We start from the raw sequence: 20,836 nt of genomic DNA, 5'->3' as shown, positions 1-20,836 counted from the left end.
CTGCGCTTATACGCTGTAAAGCTTTTCAGTTTTGTCAATTATAAGGACTTAGGAATATTTATTTGGGGCTTGACTAGGTAGAATTAATTTTATAACTTTTGAAAGTTACCAGAATTTCACAAAACATGAACTTTACTTACAGTATCTGCAGGCTGAAATGTCTCGAATAAGAAGGCTGTGCCAGAGCTAACCAGTCTCTGGCCGTTACTATAGACTGATCAGGAACACTTAAGTATTCCAGAGAAAGCACTGCAGAAACAACCTGCCATGCAAAAAGACCTAACAAAATAAACGCATGCTTACTGGGGATACTGAATTAGTTGTACATGTATAAGCATTTGTGACCACACGTAAGTATGTCTGTTTTGGGGGAAAAAAACTATTCTCAGAAGAATCGTCCTTCTCCTTTGATCCTCAACTTTAGAAAAACAAATTTTGGTTCTTTTTGCAGTACTTTAAAAGTCATGTTACACATTCAACATTAAAAACTGTCATCAATCAAAAAAATCAACCTTTATCGTGTTTTTCTTTTTCTAGTAGCAGGCAACTGATTGACAATTGAATTAGCTATGGTCGGACACAAGACATAATTACTAATTGAAGCAACTTGACAGCTAAATCCTACATGGAGATGTAAAATTTATCAGATGGGACAGAGGCCCCCTTAGACACTCCCAACTCTCAGGCTGTGATTTGGCTTAAACTCTAAAAAAAAAAAAAAAAAAATGTGAATAAAAATCAAACTTAGCTACTGAGTCGGTGAGAAATGTCATATTATTTTCTTTTGTTTGTTTTTGCTCTGCTTAGTATTGGACCCAGGCATCGACCCAGGGGTTTTCTGTTTTGTTTTGTTTTCTAGACAGGGTTTCTCTGTGTAGCCCTGGCTGTCTTGGAACTTGCTCTGTAGCCTAGGCTGGCCTCAAACTAAGATTAATATTTTAAGAATGATATTATCTCTAACATTTTAATCAACTTTTAAACCTTAACTGATACATAAAATATTTTTATTTTAAAAAAATAACAAGGCATAGTCTTTGAGAGATTTGTTTAAAAGTTACAATAGTGAATACCTAAATATTTATACCATTTAATGCTGCTCAGCAACGTCTGTAAGTGTTTGTCTACACGTGTGTATGTTCACCCTTGCCTGGTGCTCATGGAGGCCAGAAGAAGATGTCATATTCTCCTGAACTGGAGTTACAGCTGTTTGTGAGATGTTAGGTGGTTGCTGGGATCTGAACTCAAGTCCTCTGCAGAAGCAGTAAGCACTCTTAACAACTAAGCTATATCTCCAAGCCCTAACAGGAAAAAGAGAGGACAACTGCATGAAACCTTAACCTTTGGGTAAGGTCACAAATTACAGAAGGTTTTAATCACTAACAAGGTGTAAGGAATTTCCCATTGAAAACTAGTGTGAAGTTTACGTTATGACAGACAAACATAAAGAGAGTTTAAAACACACATATGCAAGTAATGCCATTCCATAGTCTGTGGCTACCCTCATCTAGATCAACATTTCTAAAAAGTTTTCCAATAGTCACTCCTTGGCACTTCATAAATTTCTATATGAGTCTAAGTATATAATACACACACACACACACACACACACACACACACACACACACGCACACACACACACACACATAGTGGTATATAAAGTAGGTATACAAGTCAAACCCTTATTGATAATAAATCATAAGTTTATTTTAAAATTACTCTGTAAGCAACTTTATTATTTACTAAAAGGAGCTGACACATCTCACACTTGTCACAAAGCAAATGTCACATACCAGTAAGATGAATGTGAATGCTTATTTTTACATGAAGAATTAGAACCGAGCCAAATATTTGATACTGCATCATCTTCCACATTACTAAAAGCCGATTATTTTAAAATATTTATTTATTTATTTATTTATTTATAGTTTTGCAAGATAGGGTTTCTCTGTCTCTGTCCTGGAACTTGTACTAGGTTGGTACTTATATATTAAGAAATGACAGAAAATTGAAAATACTTATTGTCCATAATTATGCCATTTTTTCTATATAAGCAGAAAATGCCTATGCACAGCTAAAAACAAAACAAAATGAAACACTGTGACTCACAATATACAACAGTCTGGAATCTGAGCCACGGTGTTCCAGGAAGTTTTTGTTGGCACTGGTTAGTATGGCAAAGTGCACATGTGTGTTCAGAGCTAAATCAGCAGGGACTACACAAGGCAGCGTGGTGAAACAGTGCTACAAGCACTGAAGATTCAAACCACGCTTGATTTTGAATTAATATCGGTGTTTGCACATTTGGAAACTTTTCACAGTAGTCAAATTGTGCTACCTTCCACTCAGTTACATATCATGACCCACAGTTCAAAAAGCTGGGGTCTTACCCATTAGGGCTGAGATACACATTTCCATTATATTCAGAAGTGTCCTGGATTCAGCGTCAAAAGTGAGGCAGTGAGAGACTGAGACACATTGTTCCAAAATACACATCACAATGGGAACCATTAGGAAGGAGCATTTTTATACAAATAAAATCTGCCCAGAGCCTTACCTCCATCTGAAGTGTGTATTTGTATATACTATAAGTTTTCACATCATAAGATGATGTTGCTGTAACAATTCTCAATTGTTTCTATAGTGATGTTGCCACTTTTTACATCACTTTACAAAACACATTGAAAAACTCCCTGTCAAATTGTCAGTTCTGACAGAAACACCCTTTCCGTTTCAAAAACTGTCAAATACAAAAACCTTAAATCCAAAATTCACATTTATAATCAAGTATCTCAAATGTACTGTCTGTGGTGTCAAGGAAAACCTTGGACCCTACCAATGCTTATATAAAATATATAACTATGATGATTTGTGATTAAAGTAATGACCTTTGACAGAAGGCTAGCTCTCCTAACAGTGTGACAAGTGACACCTAGGAATACAGCAATATACAGTTAGCATGCAAATAAGGCAGCAATTGGTATTTAAGTATCACTGACAAGAGTTTCAGAGTGGTCGCCAAGTTATACCTACCACATCACATGTGCTAAAAGAAACTAAATATAATGCTGATAACTGGCTTAAATTTTTAAAAAGTCTGCTAACATTAACACTCTCTATAACTTCAAGTAAAACTAAACTCCAAACATTCATTACCAAGAGATATGTGTAATTGTAATAACTCTCCTTAGTTTGGTTCATTTACTTACAAACACAGGCTTTTAAATTTTTTTGAAATTATAATTAAATTTCTCCTTTTCCTTTCCTTCCCTTATTTGTTCTTTCAAATTCATGACCTCTTTTTTTCCCATTAAATTTTATTACATGCATATATATATAATTACATATGTATATATACATATATATATATGTATATACACAACCTATGTATTCTTAGATATCTTTCTCAGTCTGTATAATGTTACTTTTATGTATGTTTTAAGGGTTTACCATTTGGTACTGGACAATTGATATCCTCTTCCCTTCAGAAGATGATTTCTCCTGCTCTCAGCATTCCTTGGTTGTCTGTACTTTGTGTAGGGTTGTGATCTTGTGGCTTTTTCCCATCCATTTGAGCATCGGTATCATCTTTACTCAGCTCATATTTAGACAATCATGGTGGTGAGACTTTATGGGTGTGGCTTCTGACATTTCTAGGAGACACAATCTCACAGCAAACTCTCTGATCTGGCTCTTACTATCTTTCTATCCCCTCTTCTTTGATGTTCCCTGGACCCTTGGAGTGGGTGGGTTTTATATATGGGACTGGGCTCCACAACTCTCCATTTTGATTGGTTGTGGTTTTTTTGTTTTAGTCTCTTTCTGTTGTAAAGACAAATTTCCTTGCTGAGCGCTGAGGTAGTCCACGCTTATCTACAGATAGAAGGATGGGTTTTTGTTTTGGTTTGGTTTTATTTTTTTGTTTGTTTGTTTGGTTGGTTGGTTGGTTTTTTGGTTTTACAGGACAGGTTTTCTCTGTGTAGACTTGAATGTCCTGAACTCACTTTGTACACCAGGATGACCTCAAAGTCACAGTGATCTGCCTGCCTCTGCCTCCCAGAGTGCTGCGATTACAGGTGTGCGCCACCATGCCCAGCTGACAAACGTTGTGATTGTTGTTAGGGAATATGTTTAGTAACATAGTTGTAGATTTTCCTCCAATATCCATGACTTCACTAGCAAACGGTAGTTAGCTAGTTTCCAGGATCAGGGATGATTTCCCCCCTGTTGAATGGGTCTTAAGTTTACTTAGAGAGCTGTTGGATAAAAGTATGTGTGCCACTACTACACCCTTAGGGTTATACAGTGAATAACAAAAAACTCTAGTACCAGACAAGAGAAGCCCTCCTTTGAATTGTTGGTCAGGACTGTCCAAGAGACTTCCCAAACATAAAGCCTACTGCTTATTGCCCTTGGTTGAGCCCCAAAGGTGGAAATCAAGTCCCCATGGCTGAAGACACCATGTACTTTAGATGCAGGGCCCAGAGACACTTGAGCTGGAAGTAACCTGAATGTCTTTTTCCTAAGGACTAGCTTTCCTGGTATCAGAGGACACCATGCAAGCTTTCATAGGAGAGAGAAAGCCAATACTCCTACCCAGTTTTGACGGGAACTACATCAAGGACCAGCAAATACAAGTTTTAAGTCTTCAATTTATTGGTGGCAAACACTAAAGAAATAAAATACTTTCCTAATCAATTTTCCTTTTCTAGTTTAAACACTAATAATACTACGAAACTGGCAGGTACATAAAAGCTGAGTAGTCATTTGTCTTCAAATTTTAATGACTAAAAACTACAAAAAATTATTTATTATGGTAAATATGTTAATTTTTTTCTAACACTGTGAGAAATGTAAAAAATTGTGAAAACACTATCCTAGGAAAAGGTAAGGCACGGTGGTTACCATATTTAATCTTGACACAGAAGAAGCTAAGGCAGATTACTTGTGTAAAGCTAGCCTAGACTATACAATGAGACCTTGTCCTAAATAAAACAAAAACAAAAGCCAAGATTATCCTAGGGAATACTGATTCACAAGTTAAATAACTACAAACCTATAAAATTAAAACTTCTTCTAATCTGTAACACACGAAAACTATGAAATTCTAGTTTTTCTAGCTGCAAATAAAAGTTTATTGTACCTCCATCACACCCCTCACCTACATGTTGCTCAACACTGCTTTCAAATTCAAATGATACAGGTGAGGGGATGTCAAGGAGACTTCAGTGCTGCTCTTGACCCCTTTGCCCAGCTGCTTGGCACACTATAAGCTGCAATGACCAAGTTGCAATCTGCAGCACTGTGACTTCCTCCCAGATCATCAGAGCACAATGTTTTTTCACTTTCAGCACTAGTATCCATAATGTCAAATTTTTAAAATCAGTAAACTTGAAGTGCCATGTGTTTAAGGCATAGAAAAATAAAGATTATCTTGTTATAAAATTAGATGGTAAAGCTCAGCATTTAACATGCAATGAAACAATGGCTGTGTTAGAATTTAAAAACGTTCCTTGGGTCCTTGGCATGATTCTGTCCTGCGTGTCTGTTCTAAGGAGCAGTAGGTAGTTTTCTCTGTCCTACTTCACTCACACCAAAGTGCTCGCCTCCACCTCATGGAAGACTCAATGGACATGGACATGAGCCCTCTTAGGCCTTAGAACTACCTCTTCAGTTGTGAACTAAACACTGACAAAGAGTATCACTTTAAAGTGGATAATGATGAAAATGATGAAAAACCAGTTCTCGTTAAGAAAGGTCAGTTTATGGGAAGGGGCAAACGATGAATTACACATCGTAGAGGCAGAAGCAATGCACTATGAAGGCAGTCCAATTAAAGTAACACTGGCAACATTGAAAATGTCTGTACAACCAATGGTTTCCCTTGGGGGCTTTGAAATTACACCACCTGTGGTCTTAAGATTGAAGTGTGGTTCAGGACCTGTGCACATTAGTGGACAACACCTAGTAGCTGTAGAGGAAGATGCAGAGTCTGAGGATGAACATGAGGAAGATATAAAACTCTTAAGTATGCCTGAACTGCCCCTGGAGGTGGTAACAAGGTCCCACAGAAAAAAGTCAAACTTGATGATGATGATGAAGAAGATGAGGATGATGAAGAAAATGAGGATGATTTTTATGAGGAAACTGAAGAAAAAGTTCCAGTAAAGAAATCTGCATGAGATAAGTAGCAAAAAATGCACAGAAATCAAACCAAAATGGAAAAGATTTTAAACCATCAACACCAAGATCAAAGGGTCAAGAGTCCTTCAAAAAATGATCAAAAGACTAAAACACCGAAAGGACCCAGCTCTGTAGAAGACATTAAGGCAAAAATGCAAGCAAGCATAGAAAAAGGTGGCTTTCTTCCCAAAGTGGAAGCCAAGTTCATTAATTAGGTGAAGAATTGCTTCTGGATGACCAAGAGGCCATTCAAGATCTCTGACAGTGGAGGAAGTCTCTTTAAGAAAATGGTTTAAACAGTTTGAAATATTCTGGCTTCATTCCTGTAACAGTTAATATGTGGCTGTCCTTTTTATAATGCAAAGTGAGAACTTTCCCTACTGTGTTTGATAAATGTTGTCCAGGTTCAGTTGCCAAGAATGTGTTGTCTAAAACGCCTGTTTAGTTTTTAAGGATGGACCTCCACCCTTTACTTGGTTTTAAGTATGTAAGGAATGTTATGATAGGACATAGTAATAGTGGTGGTCAGATGTGGAGATGGTAGGGAGACAAAAATATTCATGTGAAATAAACTCAGTATTTTAATAAGGTAGCACTGTTTCTTTAAAAAACGCTCCTTGGGATATTTATTTATAATTTAATAATTAATTTGTTCCTTTATCTATTTTGGTTTTTAGAGACAGGGTTTCTCTGTCCCAGACTTGATTTGTAGGACAGGCTGGGCTCAAGCAGAGATCTGCCTGCCTCTGCCTCTGCCTCCCAAGCTCAGATTAAAGGCATACTCCACCATGCTCAGCTTCGTCAGTATATTTTTAATCCACAGGTTTTAGTGGTTAGGAAAAATTTAAACATGGTAATCATTACAACAGACTATACAATAATAAAAAGGTGAAAACTTCAACCCAACTGACTTAAATATTAGTAAAGCAACAAAAGCCTGTTGCCAGTGGTAACCTACTTCGTTTTTATTTTATCAGATGAAATGTGTGCAGAATAGACTTGCTTAACTATTAAATTAACTTTGGCAGGAACAGTTGAAGAATGGAGAACACTAAGGCATACAAATAGTCTGTAATAGTAATTAAAAACAAGGGAAATTGTTTCCCTTTGGTATTGATGAATGAAGGAATATATTGTATTTGAGGAATTAGTGCCAGGAACGAATGGCTAGAGGGGTGGTCTCTGAATTTTTATATGGAGCAATTGAGCAGGAAAGAATATTTTCTAAGACACAAGGATTCCACTCAGCCTGCAGTGGAAGCTGTGAACAGCTGTCATTGGAGATACGGCAGCACAAAAAGTGTTGATTAAACTTTATGAAATATAAGGCGTTTACAACCTGTGCTTGTTTGCCAGTGTCACTCATCACCAGCTACTTTTCGGAATATATCCCACTCCAGTCTCATGCTCCTGGACCCGGGAGCCGGGACTTGTATCTGCTCTCTCAGGTTTAACCAATGAATAACCTATTTACCCTCCCACAGAGCAGTTAATTGGCTTACTACTAATTTTATGACAGTTTGTTTTAAACTCAAGGCTGATACGTCCTCAACTACTATAAGAATGAGTGAGGCATTCAGTATCATACTGAACAGTTTTGTCTTTTTTTAAATTTTAGCCTTTGCTACAGATCTGATAGTATTTTGTCATGAATTTGACCAAAAACTATAGGGTATTATATGTGGTACATACTTAGACATCTAATGGTCTTCATAGCTTCATGTGCTATCAACTGTACTCTCACATAAAGCAGTTTAAAGTAGTTTAGATTAGTTTGATCAACATGTTAGGAGCCTTCATACAAGCGCAAAGGCAACTTCCAATTTGAAAATCTGCTTAAGCGTGTGATAGAGGCTTCTACCCCACCTTCAGCTGGAAGTGATTAGTCTAAAAGAAACATAAGAGGGAAAAACAAAAACTAACCAGAATTCATCAGTGCCTTCATTCCAGGTAATGAATGCGCTTCATAAAAACAGTTTTTTTCCCACTTAAATGTGTAGATATTTGGCAACCTCTATTTGCAAACATAGGCAAATTTATATGCAAATTCTTATTATAGACCAGTTCTTATTATAGACGAGATAAACTCTTATGGAGTTTGTGTGTGTCTAGGTGGTGTATATGTGCTGGGGGCTGAACATCAGAACTCGCACGTCAGGCAAGTTCTTTACCACTGAACTACCATCCTTAGTCCCTGTAATTAAATTGGATGTTAGGACACTCTGAATCTCAGTTAAGTGAAATCTCCCCATAATGTATTTAAGCTGTCATTAGTAGAGCCTGGTTGCAAAAAGGTTTTCAATTTTGCTTCTTAGCTATCAAAGCCTCCCAGTCACTGGGTAGCCCTTCAACAGGTTCCCAGGCCTCAGTTCTAGGACAGAAGCCACGTGGATCACTGACAAAAAAAGCACAGATTAAATAATCAGGGTTTTCTTTTCTTTCTTTTTTTTTTTCTTCTGTAGGTTCTCTGCTCTTTGTTCCCTTCTTAAAAATATATTTTATTAATTTATTCATATTACATCTAAATTGTTATCCCATCCCTTGTATCCTTCCATTCCTCCCTGCCTCCATTTTCCCCTTACTCCCCTCCCCTATGACTGTGACTGAGGGGACTTCCTCCCCCTGTATATGCTCATAGGGTATCAAGTGTATGATTGGGGTTTTCATGATGGCTTTGTCACCAGAATTCATCAAAGTTGCTCTGCTGCAGTTTTCGCACTTGTAGATATAGGTAAGTGATGCCATCAATTTGATTGGGTTAGAGTAAGGATGAAGTGAGTTAGCAAATGCAAACTTGGTACAGTCACTGGCACAAGGTAAGTAAGTATTTAGTGAAGGTAATCTTCTAGTTCAAGATAAAAGTTTGTAATAAATCATACAGTTCCTCCTCATTGGAAAAAACACTAGAAATGTTTACATCCATGCAGACATGTATGAGAAAATGAAGTCCTGGAGCATGAAAGTGGAAGTTAATCAAGCCGTTCCCCACCATTCCTTACTTTGATCAAACAGAAGACCAGGCAGAGCACACTGCAGCTCACACAGGATGGTCATTCTCATGTCTCTCTTTTCAATATAGAGTGTGATAATATTTTGCTTTAAGTTTACTATTACATTCTTTATAGTCTAAATAGGAAAAACAGTGTAGTAGTAATGTATGATATTCACACTTTTAAAATGTGACAACTCAAAATATATACATTCCTTGTTAAATAAACATATGGTGAATGCCTGCCATTTGCTCATGTATGAATTTACTAACACCTTTGAACAAAAAATAATGTATGTACTAGTGAGAGTATCTTAAAAATTGCCTGGAGATACTATCTGCTAATGTGGTTTTTTGTAAATGAATTTATGCTATGAGAAACTTCCAATTATTGCTATCCAAAAAGCTTCCTGCAAGTATGAGAATTTTCTACATCCACATTGTCCAACGTAGTGTCTGCCTCATTCAACTCACGAGCAACTGAGAAGCAGGCAGTGAAAACACAGAAACAGCATTTTAAATGAAAGTGCAATTAAGCAGATACTCAAACAACACAGACCTACGGGATTACTGCAAGGACCATCGATGTTAGAATATCATATTTCTGTGTTGGGTAGAAAAACTCTGTTATACTACAGGGTTAATAGAGCCCCCGAATGCCACAAAGCATTTCTGTCTACTTTCTAAAGAGGAGAATTCAATCAATTCATTATGTAGCAAATTTTCCCTCTCCTCCTCCTGACCCTGAACTGCAGCTGAATTCTAATTACTTAAGTTTTGAGTCAGAAAAAAATATAAATGAAACCCACATATACGTTGTTATACACACAACTGAGAGGCCTGAAGCCTGCATGGTGAGTATGTCAGGCTTCTCCTCAGCAGTTGGAAAACTACTTGAGCTAGTTTAACTCTGGTACTTGAATATGTCTGTGCTTTCACATATCCAGCAGTCAAAGAAAAATGCAGACAGAAGTGCAAAAACTAATAATTTTCCAGCTGAACAATTAATATATAAGCTTTAAAAAATCTCCTTTGGGAGTTTAAGTAGCCTGATGATGTTGAATTCAAGGCTAGCCTGGGCTACATACAAAGCCTTGTCTCAAATAAATAACTAAAGAATGACAACAAAACCCAGATTACATTAAAAAATAGTAGTCTTGGGCAAAACAAGTCTCTACAATCGATTTTTCACTTACTCATTTGGTGTGCTGGTGCTAGGTAAGCACCGTGAATCTGGACTATATCCTCAGTGTCTGCACTCCCAACTGCCTCTCCCAATTTTGTATACACCAAACAAAAGAACTTGCCAGCTTATATGGCTTAATAAAGATTCATTACAAAGAAAGATGCACAAAACCAACTTTATTTTTTCATAAATATTATGACTATTTTATTGTTCAATGTACTCTCTTAAAATAAATTGTAATATTTCCATATTATTCCTTTAACATACAATTACGGATTAAAGCATACCACTGATCAACATAATGGGGAGTAACATTCATGATTCACACATTCCTAAAGAAAAGTCCCTGTGATATTTTAAAGAATTTTCTTTACATTTTTACATGATTTAGTGGGTAATTTTACATTTTCCTTTAAATTCTACAAATGTCTTAATTCTTACTAGTATAAAAACTAAACTAAACAAAGCCATCTCCCAAATAAACCCATCAAAGCATGATTGTAATGACAGGACACGTAGTTCACTGAGTAAAGCTCTTTTTTATGAATACTTTTGGAAAGCTGGCATTGAGTTCTAACACGGCCCTGTTATCAATCTGGGAACAGAAGGACACATCAAGTAGTGAAAGATCTTTGCAGGATTCCAGGAGTTTTCTCAAGGATGCTGGGCTCACCATTCTTGTTCCTGTTTAAAAAAAAAAAAGCATCTATAAAAACAACCTAATATCGAGTTCCTTTATTTAAATCATTTTAAGTGTATGTAAAGTAAACAAACTTTTAAAACAAAGCATTTTTAAGACAAAATTCTTTATATATTAAATGGTTTTGCTTAACAATAGAAAAACTGATTATTCTCAGACAATTTGGCAATGAGCATCGGAGCCTTGCCAATTCTCTTCTATCTATCACTTCCATTGCTACTTTCACACCTTCTGATTGTCCCCTCACTTAGTACTTCATCACCCCAGTGCAAAAGGCAATCCACATCTCACCTTACTAACCTTATTTAACTCACGGGCAACTCATGTAGTGCCCATTAGGCAGCCATGCTGATAATTCACCCTCCAATTACAACTTAGCAACTATCCTAACAGTCTTGAGCATCTGTTTTAGGTCTGGGAATGGAAAGATGAGTGTGACCCATCTGCCTTAGGGAGCTACTCACCGGACATAAAATAAACAACACAACACAACACAACTCACTATCTTTTTTTTTCATATCTTCACTTACTAGTTTTTTCTACTTCAGAATATATACTGGATTCTACCTGTTGTCCATCGTCTACAGTTCATCCAGCCACCTGCCCATTCATCCAGCCACCTGCCCATTCATCCAGCCACCTGCCCATTCATCCACCCACCTCCCATTCATCCACCCACCTGCCCATTCATCCACCCACCTCCCATTCATCCACCCACCTGCCCATTCATCCACCCACCTGCCCATTCATCCACCCACCTGCCCATTCATCCAGCCACCTGCCCATTCATCCACCCACCTCCCATTCATCCACCCACCTGCCCATTCATCCACCCACCTGCCCATTCATCCACCCATCTGCCCATTCATCCACCCATCTGCCCATTCATCCAGCCACCTGCCCATTCATCCACCCACCTCCCATTCATCCACCCACCTGCCCATTCATCCACCCACCTGCCCATTCATCCACCCACCTCCCATTCATCCACCCACCTGCCCATTCATCCACCCACCTCCCATTCATCCACCCACCTGCCCATTCATCCACCCACCTGCCCATTCATCCACCCACCTGCCCATTCATCCACCCACCTCCCATTCATCCACCCACCTCCCATTCATCCACCCACCTCCCATTCATCCACCCACCTGCCCATTCATCCACCCACCTCCCATTCATCCACCCACCTGCCCATTCATCCACCCACCTCCCATTCATCCACCCACCTCCCATTCATCCACCCACCTGCCATTCATCCACCCACCTGCCCATTCATCCACCCACCTGCCATTCATCCACCCACCTGCCATTCATCCACCCACCTCCCATTCATCCACCCACCTGCCATTCATCCACCCACCTGCCATTCATCCACCCACCTGCCATTCATCCACCCACCTGCCATTCATCCACCCACCTGCCATTCATCCACCCACCTCCCATTCATCCACCCACCTCCCATTCATCCACCCACCTCCCATTCATCCACCCACCTGCCATTCATCCACCCACCTCCCATTCATCCACCCACCTCCCATTCATCCACCCACCTCCCATTCATCCACCCACCTGCCATTCATCCACCCACCTGCCATTCATCCACCCACCTGCCATTCATCCACCCACCTATTCACCCACTATCTACCTATATGTGCATTACAACTAACTATCTTATAGTGGGTGGCTGAAAAACAGATAAAGGATGAAAGGTGATTTCTGCCTGTGTTCAATTTGGAGTAGGATATCCAACTAGAAGCTAAATTTAGTAAGTTATGAAAAGCATCTAATATATGACAGGCACTTAATAAATGACAAATATTATATACTTCTAAGAGATACTCTTATAAAGCAGCTTTTCACTAAAATCATACTTTGATGGTATTTTATAAAATATACCCTGGTTTAATTACAATTTTCTGGGGGAAACAATCACTATCATAACATCCATGCACATATACCAACAGAGGCATGTTGACTTGAGTAAATTTGTTTATGTAGTGTAGAGATCAAACCTGGAGGCTTGTGTACACTAAGGAAGTGCTCTATAGGAATCTACACTCCAGACCAAGATAACACAAAGCTCGTTCTGTGTAACTCCTTTCCCCAGTCATTACTCTCATGGTGTCCAGTGCTGTAATTATAAGGAATTTCCTGCCACCTGTTTGCACCTGGCTCCAAGTTAAACCTGCCCCAGATTCTCCCAGGAATTGGGATTTGGCAAAGCCTTCACTGTCCATAAATACCAATTCCCAATTCCCAAGGACACAGAAAGCTGGGCTGGCACTGTTATGTTTGGCTGTGTGCCCAGAGAAGCAGGGGTGGCTTTTATGAGAAAAGAAAAGGCATAACCAGAGGGAAGAATATATCTTTGCAAATACACACTGATGTGTGCAGGGAACAGGGGTAGGAGGAACATGTAGGACAGGAAGGGGACAGACTGTGGCAACACACACACACACACACACACACACACACACACACACACACACATGCACAAAACCTCCGCAGATTCAAGGCAAATGGGGTCCAGCACTGAGAGGGAAGCTCCTACCTCTAAGCTAAAGATATTTGCAACTGACACCTACTAACAAAGGAAAACCACTTTCCTCTAATGTTGTGTCCTCTCATCTTTAGTTAGGCCAAATTAAAACTCAACAACAAAATTTCTGACTTTTAACAGATCAATTTAATTGATTACTACAGACTCTTCCAACTAGAAGCAATAGAAGACGGTCTTCTCATCAGCCCATGGAACCATCTAGAGGTAGTCACACACTAGGCCACAAAGAAAGTATTAACAAATATATAGGACTGAAATACTTCCCCACTTCATCACGGTGGAAAAAAACTAGAATCAACAGCAAGAGAAACTATACAAATTCTTGTGGACTTTTGAGTGATAAATAAGTCACTGAATAAATCAAGGAAAACAATTTTTATATTTTCTATCATCAAATGAAATTTAAAGCACAAAATACCAGGACCTTGAAAAACAGATCAGGTAGTTCTAAGAGGAAAGTTTAAATATCCCATATTTCACATTAAAACAGATCCCTTAAGCAAATAATGTATTGATACACTGATGCCTTCCTTAGTAGATACACTCAAAAGTGGTAGGTACCAAGAATAGTAGAGATCAAGATAGAAATGAATGGAAACTAAAATAACAATACTTAGAATCAACAATGAAAATGGAAGTTGAAGTAGATTCCAGTTAAAACCAAGAACACTAGAGAATGCTTAGGAAATTTTTAAGAAAAGGAAGATCCAGAAGAAACTGACAAATTCCTAGACATACATGATGTATCAAAATTAAATCAAGAATATATAAGCAATTTAGATATATAACAAGAAGATTGAAATATTAATAAGAAAAAGTCTTCCCAGAAAGGGACCTCCCATAACCACACAAAGCCTGGCATAACAGTACCTATCTGTCACTCCAACACCAGGGATGGAGGTGGATTGAGGAAATAGGGAAAGTGATGGTAGTTGAGTTTTGGGGTGGAGATAGGCAAATCCCTAGAGCTCAATGGCCAGTCAGCTTAGCCAAACCAACTGAGCTCCAGGTGTTGACATCCTGCCTCAAAAAGTAAGACAGAGAAGTGCTTGGGGGAAGCTACTTAATAATGGCTTCTGTTTTCTACATGCAAGAACATATACCTCCAAAACAAATCCATCCTTACATACAACCCCAAATTCTTCCAAATTATATTAAAGAACATATTTTTAAAATTATACACCATGTCTCGGGTGGTTTCATCTCAGGAATTCAAGGCTAGTTCAAATTCTGCAAATCAACAAATTTGAAACACAAATAGACTAAAGGAAAAGAAAATAACATGATCACCACAATAAACATAAAATAGATCTTTGATAAAGTTCAATATCCCTTCATGATCAAAGTCCTAAATAAACTATAAACAGAAGAAACATATCACCATAATAAAGGCTATATACAACAAACCTAAGGCCAAAAATATAGTAAATGAGGAAAAACTCAAAAGAATTTCTTCAAAACCAGAAATGAAACAAAGGTGTTCACTCTCACTACCTTTATTCAATATAGCATTGCTTAGCTACTAAAGGATTTAAAGTGTTAGCTAGACAAAAAAGAGGATACAAATAGGAAAGAAGTCAAAATAACCTTTTTACAGCAGACATGGTCCTATCCTTAAAAGACCCAAATGATTCCACAAGAATTCCATTAGCTATATCTGATAAATACTTTCTGCAAAGTAGCAGAATACACAATTGTATTTAAGATCAGAGGTGCTAAATATTACAAAAATACAACATAATGCAATTTTCATCCAAATTCCAGTCACATTCTTTAAATAAATAGAAACAATATCCTAAAGTTTATATAGAATTTTAAAAGACCAAAGGGGAAAAAAAGCCAATCCTGAGGAAAAGAGCAATGTTTTGGATATAATACCTAGTCTCAAGCTACATTACAGAACCACAGTAGCAAATTGGCATGGTACTAGTACACACACACACACACACACACACACACACACACACACACACACACACACACTGTGCTTGTTGGGTTTTGTCAACTTGACACAAACATAGACAAATGTGGAAGGCAGAAATGTCAATTGAGGGATTGCCTCAGTCAGACTGACATGGAGGCAAATCTATGGAGACATTTTTTCTGTATTAAAAAATGACTGATGTGGATAGGCCTAGCTCACTGTGGGTTCTGGTACCTCTGGGAAGATGATCTGGGTTTTAAAGAAAACCACAAGAAAGAGTGGTTTCTGCTCTCAATAGTCTCTGCTCCGGTTTAGGCCTGCAGGTTGCTGCTTGAGTTACTGTCCTGACTTCCCTCAGTAATGGACTGTAAACTAAGAGTTATAACATGAAATAAACCTTTCCTCCCAAGTTGTTTCTGGGCATAGTTTTTAATCACAACAACACAAAGCAAGCAGGACACTAACCAATGGGGTAGAATATCTATTAAATAAATCCACATAATTTTTTGCAACACATACCAAAAATATACATTAGAAAGAACCCTATTCAATAAATGATTCTGGGAAGACCAGCTATGTATCTGAAGAAAATGAAAGTAGACTAGAATAGTAGCCTTATTCGTAATAGCCAAAATTGGAACAACCTATATGTCCCTCAAATGAAGAATGGATAAAGAAACTGTGTTACATTTACACAATTGAATACTATTCAGCTATTTAAAAAAAAAAAAAAGGAAATCTTGAAATTTGCAGGCAAATGGATGGAGCTAGAAATGATCATCCTGAATGAGGTAACCCAGACCCAGAAAGACACCCATGGTCTATACTCATTTATAAGTGGATATTAGCTCAAAATAGATGTCCTCTGAGAGTCTCCACTCAGCAAGGAATCAGCACATATGCTGGGACTTGCTGCTGGACTCCCGGTGAGAGTGGTATGAAAGAATCGGGGGATGGAAGGACCCAGAGGGCTTAGGAGCCCCATAAGGAGACCATCAAGGCTGGTGGATCTGGACCCATGGGGGCCTGCACAAAGTGTTTTACCAACCAAGCACAATGCATGCAGTAAACCTAGACCCCCTGGTCAGATCTAGCCAATGGACAGCTCATTCTCCATGGTTGTGAGGAGAGTGGGGACTGCCTCTGCCATGAACTCTGGTGCCCCCAATATGATCACTTCCCACTCGACTACTAGGGAGCCCAGGAGTCACACAGAGGAAGGGGAAGCAGGCTATCTAGATGGGACCTGAAAGGAAGAGGGCCCCTTCTGACAGAGGTCTAGGGGAGGGGAAAAGAGCAAATGAGGGAGGGAAGGTGGGAAAGGGAAGACACAAGTGAGAGGATAACAATAGGGATGTAATCTGAATAAATTACAATGATAATAAAAATTAATATGGAGAAAAACACAAAAACAAAGAAAACAAAATGAGGGAAATCATTTCCAACTGTACATTGGAAAGGAGCTTAGAACCCATATACAGAAACACACAAAAAGCACCAAAAGAGGAAGCCATCTAATCAGTGGGCTAATGCATTAAGCAGATAGTCTCAAAAGAAGAATTATCCACTAAACATCTGAGAAAAGTGTTCAAAATCTTTAACCATCAGGGAAATGCAGATGGCAACTGCTTTGAGCTTCTATCTAACCCCACCCTCACTCCAAAAGAAGAGCTATCATCAAGAAAACAAATGACAACACATGACAGCCAATGCGGATGTGAGGAAAGAGGGACCCTTATGCTCTTTGCCTGAGAATGTGAACTGGTCCAGCCACTGAGCCTCCTCAAGAAGCTGAAGTAGAACTGCCATATGACCCAGCTACACTACTCAAACCATCGTCTCCATGTTTATTCTGCCTTATTCACAGCAGTGACAGGAACTGGCCTAGGTGTCCAGCAGTGGATCAAGGCAGGAAGATATTCTGGTAAGTATATGCAATGTAATTTTATGCAGCTATGAAGAAAAATGAAATAATCACATGTATGTGATTTGTATGAAAATGGATGCCTCTAATGAAATATGCTAAGTAAAATAAGCCAGATTATAATAGACAAATACCACAGGTTCCCTCTCATATATGTACTCTTGACTTACATTCATACATATGTGTGCATGTTTAAGTAGGAGTTCAGATGCTAGTAGAAAGGAGCCTGTGACAGGAGTAGAAGAGACATTAAGGGAGCACAGGGCGTGGGGGGGGGGGGGGGAGCTGAGGAGAATAACGCAATACATTTGACATGAAAGCAAAAGCAGGTACTGTCTGAGGGAAAGTAGAGCCAGGAAGCCAGAAGAGCCAAGTACAGCTATGGTGTAATAGAAGGACTTTGGGGAGAAAGGAAGAAGTAAGAATAAAGTAAAATGATATATAGGTATGAAAATTCCATTAAAAACCATCATTTTGTATGCAAGTTTAAAATATTTATATATTTTACCCTTACCTAATATGTCCAGTTGCTGTAATCTGGTACAATTAGATGCTAGTTCCTCTATGTCTGTGTCACACACAGACCTGTTAGCGGTAAGAAAGAGTTTCTGCAAATTTGGGAGCTGACGTGCCAGCCTGGCGAAGCACCCAGTACTGCTCTGAAGGCTGGGGCACCAGCCAAGGTCAAGTTCCTCGAGAAGAGCACACCCAGAAGCCAACTCTGCTATCCCATTTTCCGTAATATTCTTGCATCTCCACAGGTCCAAAGTCCGGAGGCTTTTACACTTGGCTCCTATCACGCTGGCTATCACATCATAGTCTTCAATCTGGAAATCAGACAATTCCAATCTTTTACATGTCACATGCAGACATATAAGCTGTTTGGGACATCTTAAATCATCTCTTATTATTGCTTTCAGAAATTAAACACACCCGTTTCCTTGTTAATACACATTTGCTTATCCATCCTACATCTCCCAGTGATTTCATAAAAAGCAAGAGTATTGAGCCAAGCAGATGACTCATTAGATAAACTGCTTGTCATGTGAACATGAGTGTGATCCCTGGAGCCCATGTAAAACCTAAGTTGTGGTAGGATGCCGCTGTAATTACAGCATTGGAGAAAGAAGAAACACGCTGGTAACTGGGGCTTGGTGGGTGAATTCTAGTTTCACTGAGAGACGCTGTCTCAAAAAATAAAGTGAAGCACTACTGAGGAAGATGCCCACATTAACCTTTGGTTAACCATGACCCTCTGGTCTACACATGTATGGGCATGCACATCTTCACATAAGTGCACACTCACATATACAAAGAAAAAAAAAGTCACATAAAATCCATTTAACAGAAGTGGACAGAATGTTACTGAATTAAAATACAAAGCAGTTCTCGGTCTCTCGTGAGCAAGCTGAAGGCTGTGTGTTATCCTTTTGTGCTTACCATTTTTAACACTGTCGCAGCTACCTGTTGACAGGGCCTAGGTTCTTCTACCTTATATATGATTAACGTATTTAGCTAGGTATTTTTCCTTTCCTTGACAAAAGTGTGTGCCTGGGTAGTCTCTAAAGCTCTGTGGAAATGCTGAAAGTACTAATTAGGACAGTAGTTTGAAGTTAAGTAAGTATTTACATACTAAACATACAATAAAAAAGGACTTTAACCTCTAATATGCTAACCACTGTCAGGGACTAAAATCTCCAGTACTTACTTCCTGATAGAGGATAAGCATCTAGGAACCAAGGACCTAGAAAGACAGCTAACTTCACTAGTGGCAAACAGTTAACAGGAAGCCTAAGGAAGTGTAAGCAGGTTCCAGGAAACTTTAAATTACTTCAGGAAACACCAAAAAATGCAAAGAACACATGGACTGGTTTTAGTTACTCTTTAAATAGCAAAAGAAACAAAATTAACTTCAATAATATATTTTCTCTACTATAACACTACTATTTCAACATGTTAGCAATATTAAGCTATCACAATGTTTTATGTCTTTTGGTACTAAGTCTTCAAAATTTGGTATTTAAATAATACAAAAATTGAAACTAGTATATTTCCAACTGGCCATCAGCCACCAGACCGCACATCACAGCAGTAGAAGCTAGTTATGAAAGTAGAGTACTCAGGGCATCACATATGTTCTCTTCCTACACATCTGTTCCTCTTCCCGGGACTGACTGGCTAGAAAGTGAAGTCAGAACCCCACTCATTGAAGTTTTTGCTTTTACTCTCAGCTTTGCTTGCTCCCACAACTACTCAGAATCCAGACTATATTCCTTAGCTCCCCATGCTATGAAGTGTGCCATATTAGTAAGTTCTGGATAGTAGGAAGTAAATCTGAGGAGGCATCATACTTCTCGAAAGATTCCTTATGGGACAGTACTGTGCCTCTTCCCTACAGTTTGACATGGGAAGGAGATGGCCGGAGTTCCAGTCCTAACCTTGAGGTCAAAGGAGTGAATGTACAGTTTTTAAGAGAAGATTCTGGACCTCTCAGAGGAACGAGGAGTCAAGCTGGAAAATCAGCCTGGATTGTTTACCTCTACACTCCATTTTCAGGTAAGAGAAATAATCTTGTAGTAACTGTTTACATTGGTAGGTTTTACTTAATTTTCATCAGCAGGCTTGCTTATAAATGTTTTAAAATTGATAAAATGTTTTAAAGATGAAAGACTGAAATGAGTTATTAAAGCAAGCGTCAGATTACTATAGGGCTTTATTACCTACATGACCACTGTTTTCTACTACAACAGATAATAACACTTTAAGTTGGCAGAATATGGATGGTGTCCCAGAGCCTCTGGATGTGTGCTGGGAATACGGCTCTACAAGGCTGATTCGCCTGGGGCTCTGGCTGAAGCACAATTCCAAAGGGAAAGGTGGCATACAACTCTTCTTAGAGCTGATGCTGCTTGTGCTTGAGGCGGAGCTGAGCTCTCCTTGGGAAAGAGGTGTGCTTATGTATATCAAGCAAAGAGAGCAGAAAAGCATGGCGGTAAACCAAGCAAAACCAGAGTAATCTGGAAGTGGGCACAGTTGCTGCCAAATTCTGAAACAACCTCCCTGCTAAGACTGCTGGACATGAGTTCGTGTGGTACTGTATTTCTTGGTAATGTAAACTATTGGAAAATAAGTAAACAAAAGTAGACTTGTGCTCTAAAAACAAAACAAGCCCCTAAAAATTTAAATTGAAGAACCACTCATCTATTCAAAATAATTGTTTCAGTCTCTTCACCAATTAGAGGGGAAAATCCGAGGTTCCAGAGAGTGCTAGTAACTAGAAGAGGGCCTAGGCATGACAGCGAGATAGACTAGTGCAGCAGCATCTCACTGCTAATCACATGCTCCATATTAAAAACAGCCTCTTTACAGA

The 20,836-nt window shown here is 38.8% G+C and overlaps 1 protein-coding gene and 1 pseudogene across 2 annotated transcripts in view; one reads left to right on the top strand and one right to left on the bottom strand.

The window, feature by feature from the left end:
* The first annotated feature begins 5,521 nt into the window (after nucleotides 1-5,521).
* On the top strand, nucleotides 5,522-6,750 carry LOC311591992 (nucleophosmin-like; annotated as a pseudogene). The gene has a single exon. The product of its transcript is annotated as a nucleophosmin-like (transcript).
* A 3,762-nt stretch (nucleotides 6,751-10,512) lies between these two features.
* FBXL4 (F-box and leucine rich repeat protein 4) overlaps nucleotides 10,513-20,836 on the bottom strand; it is a 65,059-nt gene continuing 54,735 nt past the window's right edge. Inside the window, exons 8-9 of the mRNA XM_084765337.1 lie at nucleotides 17,981-18,293; nucleotides 10,513-11,039 (exon numbers count right to left, since the gene is read on the bottom strand). Of these exons, the coding sequence (XP_084621463.1) occupies nucleotides 10,876-11,039; nucleotides 17,981-18,293 (477 nt within the window). The 3' untranslated portion in view covers nucleotides 10,513-10,875. The remainder of the gene's footprint in view (nucleotides 11,040-17,980; nucleotides 18,294-20,836) is intronic.

This window comes from Acomys minous (genome assembly GCF_964271855.1).
Source record: "Acomys minous genome assembly, chromosome: 1".
NCBI classification, from domain to species: domain Eukaryota; kingdom Metazoa; phylum Chordata; class Mammalia; order Rodentia; family Muridae; genus Acomys; species Acomys minous.
This window is presented reverse-complemented; position numbering and strand designations above follow the sequence as displayed.